The sequence below is a fragment of the Cajanus cajan genome, chromosome 11 (assembly GCF_000230855.2).
Source record: "Cajanus cajan strain Asha chromosome 11, NIPB_CcT2T_4, whole genome shotgun sequence".
NCBI classification, from domain to species: domain Eukaryota; kingdom Viridiplantae; phylum Streptophyta; class Magnoliopsida; order Fabales; family Fabaceae; genus Cajanus; species Cajanus cajan.
This window is the reverse complement of record NC_138527.1, coordinates 27,340,600-27,355,254: the sequence shown is the minus strand read 5'-3', so window position 1 is coordinate 27,355,254 and position 14,655 is coordinate 27,340,600. Positions and strand designations below refer to the sequence as shown.

The 14,655-nt window shown below is 39.7% G+C and overlaps 1 protein-coding gene across 1 annotated transcript; it reads left to right on the top strand.

The window, feature by feature from the left end:
- The first annotated feature begins 1,050 nt into the window (after positions 1–1,050).
- Positions 1,051–10,092, top strand: LOC109802652 (disease resistance protein Roq1). The gene is made up of 5 exons (XM_083066765.1): positions 1,051–1,900; positions 2,597–3,695; positions 3,873–4,148; positions 4,660–5,484; positions 8,604–10,092. Exons 1-5 carry the CDS (start codon positions 1,401–1,403, stop codon positions 9,078–9,080), a joined length of 3,177 nt encoding a protein of 1,058 aa, XP_082922891.1. The 5' UTR covers positions 1,051–1,400; the 3' UTR covers positions 9,081–10,092.
- The last annotated feature ends 4,563 nt before the right edge of the window (positions 10,093–14,655 follow it).

Genomic DNA, 14,655 nt, shown 5'->3' with positions numbered 1-14,655 from the left:
TTTTTATATAAAAAATTATCTTATGTTTCTATATTTTCGTTTTTACATTTTTTTTATAATAACTGAGGTATTTGATCCATTTGGATAGCAAAAATATATTCGATCTTGTATGATGGTGTGCTTCTAAAAATAATAATATAATTTTATTGATTTTGTCTATTATCCGTAATTATTTATATAACTATTTTTTAACATATATTGTTTTAGTAATTCAAATGGGAGATTCACAAGGAAATAATAAAGAAAAATGAAAAGACAAAGAAAACTATGAAGCTTGGATTAAGGATGATTCCGATGAATTGTTACAATTGATAGTGGATGCTATAAAAAGATGATAGAATATTATAGAGAATTATTATTATTATTTATCTAGACATTATTTTTTTTATTTATTATTTTTATTTTTGACTCTTTTTAAATTTGAATGTATAATTTTTTTTAAATCTTATCAAATGTCAAAACTCCACAAAATCCCACAGAATCCATTAAAATCCTAATTTAAAAGTCTTGCAGAATCCATTAAAATCCTGATTTTAAGTCTTGTAGAATCTTGCAAAATCTTAAAAGTCATGAAAATCCTGCAAAGTCTTTTAAAATCCGCAGGATTTTTTTTAACTAAAAAAGTCCTTTAAAATCCTAATCCAATACACCCCCCTTAGTCTTAACACGGACCAATTGCATGGAATCACTGTGAGGGTGTTGATTTTCCATTAAAAAGCTTCTAAAAGCGAGGAGTTCAATATCACTGGACACATGAGTTTGACGTGCTTTGAAGCTTGTTTGGACAACGGAGGAAAAACCAAAATCATTTGAACTGAAGTCAAGGTATCTCAGCTTTTTTATTGGAAAATTTTTTATTCATAAATTTTTATGAGATATTGTCCTCTTTGTGTCTTAGCCTTCACGATTTTATTTTTGATCATCAAGTCTCTCTATCACATTATATATTTGTATTATATAAGTTTGTTATTTTTTATTTTATTTTATCAATGTTGGACTTGAAAAATGTGTGAAATTCTGTTTGTTTCATTGCAAATAGAATCTTAAACAGGTACTAAATGTGTTAAAGGAACTGGTTGAATTAAGCTTAACTGAAATTGAAAAAATTATCTTTAAAGTACTCATTATGTTTATTTTTTTAATTAAAATACGTGTTCTTCGGTTGAATGCATGAAAAGATAGTCTTTCTTCCTTCCTCTCTGGCTTCCAAGTTACCTCCTCTATCCTTTCTTAATCCTTTTTCCAGTCTTCATTTGACTTTGACTGCGTGGAAAATTAGGAGTCATCTCTCATTTTTTTCTACAAACTTCTTCATATTAATCTACTGTTATCTCTCACACTGATTCTTTAGAACTCCTACTACACCCCTTTCATCCTCAAGTGTCTTTTTTATCTTTGTTATGAGTAGCATGACAATTCCGGCATTCTCGTACTCTGCTTCCTTAACCTTCCAATGGATGTATGATGTTTTCCTTAGTTTCCGGGGTGCAGATACTCGCACGGGTTTCACCGGTAACCTTTACAATGCTCTGCATGAAAAAGGAATCAACACCTTCATCGATGATCAAGAGCTTGGAAAAGGAGAAGAAATCACGCCAGCTCTAATGCATGCGATTCAAAATTCTAGGATTGCCATTGTGGTCTTTTCAGCAAACTATGCATCATCATCTTTTTGTTTGGAAGAACTTGTGAATATCATGGAGTGCATAAATCACAAGGGTAGGTTGGTTTGGCCTGTTTTTTATCAAGTGGATCCATGTGATGTGCGCCATCAGAAAGGGAGTTTTGCAGAAGCACTAGCCATGCATGAAAGAAAAATTAATGACAAGGAGAAGGTGAAAAAGTGGAGGCTTGCATTGCAGGAAGCTGCTAATCTCTCTGGCTGGCATTTCACATATGGGTGAGTATGCTTTTTGTCACTCAGTTTTTTTCTTTTTAATGTTTGATTTGTAAGTTTAGAAAGTTTTACTTTAGTACTTTGAAATAAATCTGATAAACTAAATTAATTCTTGTACTAGTTTTTTCACCAACAGTGTTAATTTTAACTGATGTAGCAAATCGTCAGTCTGATGTTACATGTCTTACAGTTTGCTATATGTCACTACGTTTAACACTAATGTGCCAGGTTGCACATTTTGCCATGTCACTAAGTTGACTTATGGTATGTTTGAGTAACAGTTGAGTTGAACTCAATTAAAGTTGGAAAAAATGCACAGTTTTTTTTTTTTTTTTTTTTTTTGTATTAGAATGTGTGTGTGTGTGTGTTTGTTGAAAGTGGTTTTAAACTGATATCCAAATATTTACTTAGTGTGATAAATTGACAGTAGATTTGGTCTAACCTAATAAGAAACTAAAGTGAAACATTTCAGCTTAGATTAGTCTTGAGTTATTAGCTTTGGAACACTATTTGAACAATGTTTATGAACCCAAAAAAGTGAAATCAAAAGATAAGATGAAGGACCAAAAATATATTTTAGCCAATTTTATTTTATCCTTGAGAAATTCCTGTACACAAGTTTTATTGGTATGGCATTAGAATTTAATGAGTGAAACTAGACATGGTTTTGACTTCACACTTGAATTTGTACTTGAGCAGGTACGAATATGAGTTCATTAGGAAGATGGTTCAAGAGGTCTCTAAAGAGATTAATGGTAGCCCTTTATACGTTGCTAAGAACCCAGTTGGGTTAGAGTCTCGTGTGCAGAAAATAGCCTCACTTCTTGATGTTGAATTAAGTGATCAAGTCCACATGGTAGGGATTTATGGCATGGGAGGAATTGGTAAAACGACACTTGCATGTGCAGTGTATAATTTCATTGCCGATCAATTTGAGAGTCTTTGTTTTCTGGCTGATATTAGAGAAAATTCAGTGAAGCACGGGTTGGTACAACTACAGGAGACACTTCTTTATGATTTAGTAGGGGAGAAGGATGCTAAGTTGGGGAATGTAAACAAAGGAATTCCAATAATTAAAAACAGGCTCTGTCAAAAGAAAATACTTTTGATTCTCGATGATGTAAACAAATTGGAGCATCTAGAAGCACTTGCTGGTGGACTTGATTGGTTTGGTTCTGGAAGCAGAATTATTATAACAACAAGGGATAAGCATTTGCTACATGTTTATGGTGTGGAAAAAACTTACGAAGTAGAAGGGTTAAATCATAAAGAAGCCATTGAATTGTTTAGCTGGTGTGCATTCAAAAGAAAAGAAGTTAATCCTAGTTATATGGACATTTTAAAGAGAGTAGTACTTTATTCTAATGGGCTCCCATTGTCCCTTGAAATAATAGGTTCTGACTTATTTGATAAAACAGTGTCGGAATGGATTTCGGCATTAGATACTTATGAAAGAATTCCTCATCAAAATGTTCAGGGAATTCTTAGAGTAAGCTATGATGGCTTAAAGGAATTTGAGAAGGAAATTTTTCTTGACATAGCATGCTTCTTTAAAGGAAACAAATTAAGTGATGTCATAAGCATACTACACGGTGGTCGTGGCTCTCCAATAGACTATGTTATCCAGGTGTTGATCGATAAGTGTCTCATAAAAATTGTTCACTGTCATGTGAGAATGCATGACCTGATTGAGGATATGGGTAGGGACATTGTACGGCAAGAATCACCCTTAAAGCCAGGTGAACGTAGTAGATTGTGGTTCTCTAAAGATATTCTTCATGTTTTCAAAGAGAACAAGGTATGTGCAGGGTTTGTTCATCTCTTGGATCCTTGATTTTTCCTTTTTAGACAAAATACATAGTGGAAGATCTGATTCTTAACCCTCTACAATTTTAATTTTATTTTGAAAAAGTTTAGCTGTGAAAATGCTTTATAATTTGAAAATTGACCTGAATTCCATGCTTTTGGATTAAAGGGTTCGGACAAAACTGAAATCATCATGCTAAATCTGCTCAAAGACAAAGAAGTGCAATGGGATGGAAATGCGTTAAAGAGGATGGAAAACCTTAAAATACTGGTTGTAGAAAATGCTCGCTTCTCTAGAGGACCTAGTCATCTCCCAAAAAGTTTAAGAGTGCTGAAATGGTTTCGATATCCTGAAGCTTTGCTGCCAGCTCATTGTGATCCAAAGAAAATTGTCATACTTGACTTGTCTATGAGTTTCTTTTCATTTGACAATCAGCTCATCATGGTATGTATTATTGCTTGGAAAAATGCTCAATTTGATGGGGTTATTTTATGATATTTGTCTGAGGGTTATTTTTATGAGTTAATCATCCATACACTGTCAGTATAAAGGTGATTAACTCTATTTTTATTAGATTATTACACACAACTCTACAATGATGAGATATTGTCCGCTTTGGGCTTATGCCTTCACGGTTTTGCTTTTGATCATCACCCAAAAGGTCTCTCTAACATTGGAGTATGAATATGTTTTATAAGTTATTATTTTTTCTTATTTTATCTATGTGGAACTTGTTTGTATCCCAACACAATTGTACGAAGATGAATTTGTGCCAAAAAGAGACAAATGTGTTTGATTGGTTAATTTAATATAATTAACCACCCTTATTTTCTGTCAAATGCAAACAACCATTTACTGGATGTGATTCGTGCAATTTCCCATCCTAACAAATAGCAGTGCTCTATTGCTTACTCTACATGTATAGTCACTCATAGTTATTGTTTGCATTTTGCAGAAATTTAAGTCTTTGTCTGAAATGAAGTTAAGCGGTTGCAAATTATTAAAACAAGTACCTGACTTGTCTGGGGCACCAAATTTAAAGAAACTGCATCTTGATCACTGCAAGAATTTAGTTGAAGTTCATGATTCCATTGGATTCCTTCAAAAACTTGAAGTGTTGAATCTTGATTATTGCACCAGTCTCAGGGTTCTTCCTTGTGGCATCAACTTAACTTCTCTTGAAACCCTGTCCCTCAGGATTTGTACAAGTCTCAAGAGTTTTCCAGAAATTTTAGGGAAGATGGAAAACTTAAGGTACATTTATTTGAATGATAGTGCCATAAGAGAATTGCCCTTTTCATTTGGAAATCTTGTGGGGCTTACAATGCTCACTCTCAGTGGATGCAACGGGCTACTTGAACTACCGAGTAGTATTTTTATGCTTCCAAAACTTGAGATCTTGCAAGCTAACAGCTGCAATGGGCTTGCACAGATAAAAAATGGCAAAGGACAAGAGCAAGAAACAATGTCTACCAATGTGAGAGATGTCGGTTCTTTTCCCTTTGAAAGAAATGCTAGTTTTGGTCATTGCTGTCTCACAGATGAATTCCTTGCTACCCTTCTTCCTTGCTTGCACCATGCGACACGTTTGTACCTCATGCGTAACAATATCACAGTCTTACCATCATGCATCAATGCATGCCACTCTTTAACAGAACTTTATTTGGATGGATGCAAGGAGCTTAAAGAAATCAGAGGGTTGCCACCAAATATAATACGTCTATCAGCAGTAAACTGCACGTCATTGACTTCCCAGTCCAAGGGAATGTTGCTGACTCAGGTATCATCATACCTCTGTTTTCATCATTTCGGTCTTCAAGTAATTAGTTAATTAAATACTATAATTTGTGTGCATGTCTTTGTTTTCCAAGAGTGAGTTAGTAGAGTTGTTTGTCGAAAATTGTCTTAGCATTTTAAGTTGAACTCCACTGAGATAAAATAGTGAATATGCTGATGTAAAGGATTTTTATACTGTTATCTAATCATAAATTGTGATATAAGATAAGTTTTGACTTTTACAATATTTACTTTAAAAGTCATATCAACCACAATTTCTAAGTGGTTAATAGTATAAAATTTTTACATACACAAAAATTAAACTCTTTTACTTATCTCAACAGCTATTTTGCAGGAAAACTTAACTGCACGAAATGCAGGAATTAGACACATGGATGAATATCCATTTTTTTAATAAATATTCACAAAAAATATAAAATACAGTTTTGTTCATGCCAGACCATCAAGCATGTTGATCAACCAACACAAGATTGATAGAATTGTTTCAACATAACCAATAATCTTGAGTTTAAGTCAAGAATATATCTCCTATAGAGAATACCAGTAGTCTCCTGTTACGGTAATTAATAGAACACAAGATGCTAGGAACTTCGTTCGAAGAATCTCAATTTGCAGGAAGTTCTATAAAAGAAAGAACCTCGAGACTTTATTACTTGAGAGAATACAGAGAGAAAGAATTACAATTGTTATCCAAGGTTCACAATTCCTTTCTTTATGCCTTATTTAACTATTTATAGAATTAGTTAGCTGTCATCCGCTAACTAATTCAGTTATAAAATTGACTATTACAAAAGCTATCTAACAATTCTCCTCCCTTAAAAAAAATCCTTGTCCTCAAGGATTACCCAAAATGTGGAAGCTTTTGCAGCAATATTCCCTCATCATTACAAACTTGAATCATGGACAAATGTACTCCATTTAGGGTTGTTTTCTCCATCTGTTGGTTCATGATTAGTTTCACATTGCCCTGGGTAGAACCCCTAAGCACATGTCTTTTACCAGCCATAGTAAATTCCATCTTTAATTTGTCGAAGTTCCAAATGATGTCTCCCACTGTCACTAACCATTCAATTCCTAACAACATGTCACAACAACCCAAAGGAATCAACATCATATCTGCTTGAAAATTGTTGTGCTGTAGCATCCAATTAAAGTTTTTTACAATGGCTTCAATCTTCAATTTATTGCCATCTGCCATAGTAACTTGTAAAGGGTTCAATGCTTCCATTTTACAACCTAATTTCTTAGCTACTTGAACATCTAAAAAATTATGTGTACTGCCACTGTCAATGAGTATATGCAAGGATTTTTTTCTGTATCTACTAGTGACTCTCATGTTTCTGAAGCCTGTGATCCCAGTGAGTGCACTAACCGAAATGTGTGGTTCTCCAAAGTTACTAGTTGTCAATGTCTCTCTTGCAATTGTTTCTGATTGTAATTTCTCTTCATCCTCCTCCTCAGCTTCCACTTCCACCATGTCTAATTGAATCTTCTTGTGAGTCAAGCTATGCTCATATGTGAAGGGTTCATCACAAAAATAGCATAAGCCTTTAGACCTTCTTTCATTCATATAAGCTGGTGTTAAATTTCTCCTCACCTTCCTCGCTGTGGAATCCACCGAATTACCTTTAAAAGGAGTAGGCTTAGCTGTGCCACCCATTTGATTTGCTGATTCATAAAGTTTGGCAAGTGAAAAGGCTTTCATTATAGTAGTAGGTTGGAACATTCGCACTAACATTTGGATATCATGCTTTAATCCTCCCAGAAAACAGCTAAGAATATAATCAGCTGGTAAATCCAATTGATTAATTATGGCATCAAATTCTTCATGATATATGGTAACAGTAGAATGTTGCCTCAGATTCATCAATTCAACCATGGGATCTTCACAAATTCTTCCAAATCTATCTCTTAACAATTTAACATATGCAGCCAAGTTGGCCAATTATCGTTTTTTATAGATTTTGAAAAAGCATGATGCCATTGCATAGCCTTGCCTTCAAAATGCACAACTGCTAACTGCACTTTGAATTCCTCAGGAGTTAGGTCAATTGCAAAATACATGTCACATTGATAAATCCATTGATTCACATTTTCACCATTGAATTTAGGGAAATCAATTCTAGCCAACCTAGTGCCACAAGCGTAAGGAGCCCTATAATGAAAATGATGATTACCAGAACCAGAATGATGATTACCAGAACCAGAATCATGATTGCCCTCTAAATTTTGATGCCTGGGTCTCGATCCACCATTTTCATGACTTTCTTGCAACAATTCCATTAATGTCTTTTTCAATGAATCGTATAATGTCTTCTGCATCGCACCCACAAGTTCCACCATCTTCACTTCAATTTTCTCCGAAATGCGAGTTTCCAATCTTTCTTCTATCTCACGCAAAGCTGCTTGTGATCGCGTAGATTCTGTCATGGTTGTAAGAAATGTGCCACAGGAACAAGACTACTGATACCAGTTGTTACGGTAATTAATAGAACACAAGATGCTAGGAACTTCGTTCGAAGAATCTCAATTTGCAGGAAGTTCTATAAAAGAAAGAACCTCGAGACTTTATTACTTGAGAGAATACAGAGAGAAAGAATTACAATTGTTATCCAAGATTCAGAATCCCTTTCTTTATGCCTTAGTTAACTATTTATAGAATTAGTTAGCTGTCATCCACTAACTAATTCAGTTATAAAATTGACTATTACAAAAGCTATCTAACATCTCCAAAAAAGAAATGTAATGTGAATTGGATGAAATTGTTTTCATACTAATCATTAATCAGTATTTTTGTTTATTTATATACTTCTTTACTTTGTCCAACTAACTGATGTGAGATTTGGCCCTTGTTCAACGGTGAGAAATAATATGCTAGTTGGCAATAGTTTAAGCGTTCTACTTGTCCAAAGACAGTTTGATGCTTTGGACTTTTGGAAATCTTCAGTGACACTACAGACACAACAACTACCATTTTCATTTTCAAATTACTTTTATGTGTCATGTAGAGATTAGCTGAGAAGCGTGATCCCAGATCATGCAATAATTTCTACAATTTGAGATTTGTTTTCCAACTTTATTAACTCACACTCACTTCTGTAGGCACTGCATAGAACGGGGGATACATGTTTCTGTTTTCCGGTGCCAGGATGGACTATCAAAAGTTTGTTCAATCACTGCAGCAAGGGACCATCGCTGTCTTTCTGGTTCAGCAGCAAATTCCCAATGATTACTCTCTGTGTTGTTGGAGCTTTGGATAGTTGTGGGTGTTGTGTGTTGGACCTGTTCGTTAATGGCAATCAAAAGTTCCCCGGCTATTTCAAATATATGACTATTGATGATTCAATTCAGTCAAATCATGTTGTTTTGTTCAATCTGCAGCTCCAATTTAGCAGTGATGAGTTTGACACATTGTGCACTGTGAATGAATGGAACCATGCTGAGATTTCATTTTCGGAAAATGAAAGAACGGATTTTGAATGGATGGGAGTTTATGTGAAGGAACACAATACAAACATGGCGGATATTCGATTTACAAATCCTGGGAAAATGCTCATTACTGGATCGTGTGAAAAGTAGTTACAATTTACAAGTTCTAGTTATGTTTAGCTCTGTCTGTACACTCCAATGAGCTATGTGTTGTACAACAAGTACTAAAGCAGACAAAATCTCGCATGAGGTAATCTTAATGATGCCATAAAGTCCTTTGTATCAGTGTTCTGTACACTCCAATGAGCTATGTGTTGTACAACAAGTACTAAAGCAGACAAAATCTCGCATGAGGTAATCTTAATGATGCCATAAAGTCCTTTGTATCAGTGTTCTTGCATGCCTCATGAAGATAAGTTAGTTCGGTGTTTTTAGCATTCATTGACAACATTATGACCATCCTTGCTGAATAGTTTGCAATTTGCGAAATCTGATGATGCATGAGGTAATCTTAAGGTTGAATTGTACTTTTGATTCTCTGTCATGTCTTGAATTTGATCTCTCCATGTGTACCTGTCTAAGGGCACACTCCTTTTCTTCTGGGTGAAAGGGGACCGAATAAGAGCTCCAACGGTATCTCCAAGGGATGGGGGAGGTACCTGCAAAGGGTACTCCAACGCTCAAGTCAGTATACGCACGAATATCTAGGGTAAAAATGAACAGTGACATACCTCGTTATGTGTGACCTATTTATAGTGCCTGACGTGGGCCTGAGCATTGTGGGCTTTTTCAGGTGTTTACTAAATTAGGTAATACGATGTTAATTACCTACTTACTAACTTAACCATGCGCTTACCTGCTAATCATGATTAATAACCGCTCTTCACCTATCGGTACGGTATTTCGCCGATCCGATAGGTAAAGGATGGGGCGCTATTATTAATCGGGTTGATCAACAGTTGTCTAGCTATCCTTCCCTACGGGGGACTCTCCGGCTCGGTCTTATGCCGAGCCGTTAGTAAGGGCGCTATTATTAATCGGGTTGATCAACAGTTGTCTAGCCATCCTGCCCTACGGGGGACTCTCCGGCTCGGTCTTATGCCGAGCCGTTAGTAACATTCGTCCCGGACGTTGGCTGGACCGATGTTTCCGACATCATGGCGTAGGTGTCTGACAGAACGGCACGTGTTGGTCAACGTGACCGATAGGGACCTTCCGGTACACAAGCCCCCCAGCCTTGAGGAGGGAAGCGACGCAAAGGATTAATTGTTCCGATTGGAATACGATGAAAGATTCAGGAATGTGAGGGGTTATGATTAAAGTGCCTCTCTGATGCGTAGCTGACAAGCATTAATTTCTCTGGTGCATAACTGACAGACATTAATTACGCGTGAGGGGTTACAACTGCTGATGGGATGTCAAGGGTTGCCATCATTATGCGTGGAATAGCACGTGCTAGGGTTCGCATTAAGTGTGGAACGCCAAAGGTTGTGTCCGTTGGGCTTAGGTGGAGCATACGAGGGGTTGCGTATTGAGGATCGTTAGATTAAATGGATCCAACGGTTTCCTAAGGCTGCGACACTTGAATTTGCAACCTGCGGGGTCTATAAATAGGCATGAAGAGGGGGCTCCACATACGTGCACACTCATTATCTCCGGATCCGAATTAGTAAATCAGCGTTCGAGTGTTCGTCGAAGGAAGATCTGAAGTTTAGCATTCAGGTACGTAATGGCAGATTTAAATATTGTTCATGTCGACTCCTCCGGTGACGAAGGGGAATCAAGGCGGAGAAGATCTCCGGTCCGGGACGCTGCCTCAGCTTCGGCCTCTAATGGAGATCGCACCGAGTCCTTTTCTGGATCTGAGCGGGCCCAAAGCGTTAGTGGAAGTGGTTCCGCCTCGGCTATAGGTTCTGATGACCGTCCAAGTGGGGGTGGGGGTTCATCAAGAAGCTTTCCTCCCGTATCGACGCCTGGATTTTCATGGGTACACGGGGAAGTTGGTAGTGTGTACTCCCGGTATACGACCAAGAAATCACTTGTTAACTTCGTATCGGCAATGAAGTTTTTAAATTTTCCCGAAGACGAGGAGCCGTCTGCTATCTTTTTCCAGCCATGCCGAGGTGATGGGGTTCCTAATCCGGATTTTGTTTATCTAGACCAGGGGTCATCCAAATACCCGTTCTTTTATGTGTATGACTATATGATTCGGGATTTGAAGATATCCCTCCCCTTTGATAATTATTTTTCGGGTATACTTCGTCTTCTGAACGTGGCGCCGTCTCAGGTCCATCCTAACACCTGGGCAGCAATGCAAGGATTTAGACGGTTGTGCTTAGCTCTTGGCCTCCAACCTACTCCACATTTATTTTTGTATTACTACTCCTCTCGGCCGACGAAGAAAGCGAAGTGGTTGTCATTGATTTGGCATAGTGATTGCTTGCTTCAGCCATTCACCACTTCTTACAAAAAATTTAAAGTGGGTTTTATGAAGGTGATGATTCGACCCGAGACGGGGAATAAATACTTTTTTGACGATGAGGGGAACTCGGTCTTTCCCCTGTATTGGACCCGAAGGCCGAGAAAGTACGATACCGTATCGAAATCTCGAATGTCGCCGGAGGAAAGGCAGAGCTTGGATATTTTGGAGAAATTGCCACGGCCATTACCGTGTCGTCCCCTGGTCCGATTATTCGAATCGGCCAACGTCACCGAGGAACTAATCGGTATAGTAACTTTTGTTTGTTTAAATTCCTGCGTTACCATTGATTTTGACTAATGATGTGCAGGTATTATGGCGAACTTTGACCATGACTTGAATATCCGCAATCTGATCGGGAGCCGAGTGGCAGGGGTCACAGGAAACAAGACTCCGACCGAGACACGTGCAGGTGTGAATCAACCAGCTCCACGACCGAGCGGAGCAGGGAAACCCTCCAATCCCAAGAAAGGGGGCAAGGGTTCCTCTCGGCAGCCCGAAAAAAGAAAGCCTACTGAAGGGAGGGGTGTGGAGGAGAGCCGCCAAGCCAAGCAGCAGCGGCTAGCCAATCCCAATGCCCCGGAGAGCTTGGTTGGACCAAACTTCTTGGCTAGTAATGTGAACGCGCAGGATTTCCTAAGCCAAGACTTGACTTCTGAGGCTGGGCAGGCAGCTCTGGGCCGGATGAGTTCGGCGCAGAAGTGGAACTTCTTCTGTGAGTTCCAAGTTCGGGCTGTGGCTTTGCTCAAAGCATCGTCATGGAACCGAATGGGGAGGCTGATGGACTTCGCCGTCAGCTAGCTGAGCAGGAGAAGTCGCTGCGAGAGACGCTGACGGCGTTGACCGATGCTCAGACGTCTAACGGCAAGTTCCAGGCCGAGGTTGACCGCCGAGGGCGTGCGGTTGACGATCTCACCTTAAAGGTCCAGCGCTTGGAGACGTCTTTGAAAAATGAAACGGAGAAGGCTACCCTGCTTCAAAAGGAACTGGAGGCCGAGAAAATATCTTTTGGTTCCTTCAGGGAGAAGGCTCGCGACAAGCTCCTGTCCCAGCATGAGGCTGGCTTTGCCCAAGCTGCTCGGCAAGCTAGCTACTTTGGTGACTTCCCCCCTGACTTTCAACTGGATATGACGAAGGACTTCTTTCAGGGGAAGTTGGTGGACTTAAGCTCAATCCCGCCGGATCAAGAGGCCGATGCTGAGGCCCCAGAGCGGCCCGCCAGGCCGAATGAGGAGGAGACGGCTTACGAGGAGCCCGCTGCCGAGGATGATGCGAACCAGGGAGAGCCTGAGGTCGTGTCTTAAAATTTTTATTTTGTAATGCTGGGCCGATAGCGCCCCCCCCTTGCATGTACTTCTAGGCCTTTTAGGGCCTTTTGAATGAAATTTAAATTCTCGCAATATTTGAGTAATTCTGTTAAATTCGTAACCAAAAGACTTCCCGGGAGGGAAGACTTTTAAATATTTATTTAAGCCACGTCCTTGGCCAAGAGACTAGGGAAGACTATTTATTTAAGCCACGTCCTTGGCCGAGAGACTTCTCGGGAGGGAAGACTTATAATTAGATTTAAGCCACATCCTTGGCCGAGAGACTTCTCGGGAGGGAAGACTTATAATTAGATTTAAGCCACATCCTTGGCCGAGAGACTTCTCGGGAGGGAAGACTTATAATTAGATTTAAGCCACATCCTTGGCCGAGAGACTTCTCGGGAGGGAAGACTTGTAATTAGATTTAAGCCACATCCTTGGCCGAGAGACTTCTCGGGAGGGAAGACTTATAATTAGATTTAAGCCACATCCTTGGCCGAGAGACTTCTCGGGAGGGAAGACTTGTAATTAGATTTAAGCCACATCCTTGGCCGAGAGACTTCTCGGGAGGGAAGACTTATAATTAGATTTAAGCCACATCCTTGGCCGAGAGACTTCTCGGGAGGGAAGACTTGTAATTAGATTTAAGCCACATCCTTGGCCGAGAGACTTCTCGGGAGGGAAGACTTGTAATTAGATTTAAGCCACATCCTTGGCCGAGAGACTTCTCGGGAGGGAAGACTTGAAGAAATAAGTGGAGATAATTAAGAGGGAGATGTATCTTCATTGATAAGAAGGTGCCTCGTTAAAAACCTTGCTAATCAAAAACCTCTTTTCACATTTTTACAAGAGGGAAAAAGATCAGTCAAGGAAAAGAGTGCACCGCGATACAATTACATAGTTCGAGTATTACAAATTCGAATTTAACTGTAGTATGTCTTTAGGTGGGTAGAATTCCATGTTCTTGGAATAACCTTGCCGGACAGCTCTTCTAGCTTGTAGGCCCCATTGTGGAGTGCATGTCGTATCCGGAATGGTCCATCCCAATTGGCCGAGAGCTTTCCTTCAGAAGAGTTTCGCCTGGCTGCCCCCGTTGCACGCCACACAAGGTCGCCCTCGTGAAAAGTTCTTGGCTTTAGATTGGAATTAAAGCGCCGAGTCATTCGCTGTTTGCATGCCTCGGCCACCACCTGTGCCTTGTCCCGCACTTCCTCGAGGACATCGAGTTCGGCTCGGAGTGCGTCGTCGTTAGATTCCTCCTGAAAGCTTTGTCGCCGGAAAGATGGTTCTCCAACCTCAACCGGAATCATCGCATCAGTGCCGTATGTGAGGCGGAAGGGTGTTTCTCTATTAGTGGATTGTGGTGTACACCGGTACGCCCAGAGAACCTCTGGCAATTCATCGGCCCACACTCCTTTTGCCGAGCCGAGTCTTCTTTTTAATTCAGTCAGGATAACCTTGTTGGCTGCTTCGGCTTGGCCGTTTGACTGAGGGTGCTCCACCGATGTAAATCTGTGCCGAATGCCAAGGTTTTCGAGGAATGAGTTGAACTTTTTGTCTGTAAATTGTAAGCCGTTATCGGAGATGATGGCATATGGGATGCCAAAACGGGTGATGATGTTCTTCCATACAAACTTTTGGACGTTAGCAGCGGAGATGCAGGCGAGCGGCTCGGCCTCAATCCACTTTGTGAAGTAATCTACTGCCACGAGGAGGAATTTAACCTGTCCCTTTGCCACGGGGAACGGGCCAAGTACGTCAATGCCCCATAAGGCAAACGGCCATGGAGAGCTGATGCTGTGCAGCTCGGTGGCGGAGGCATGGATGAGGTTTCCATGTCGCTGACATTGTAAGCAACGTTTGACGAACTCAGCGCAATCCCCTTTCATAGTTGGCCAATAATAACCGGCTCGTGACACTTTTGCAGCTAGGGTACGGC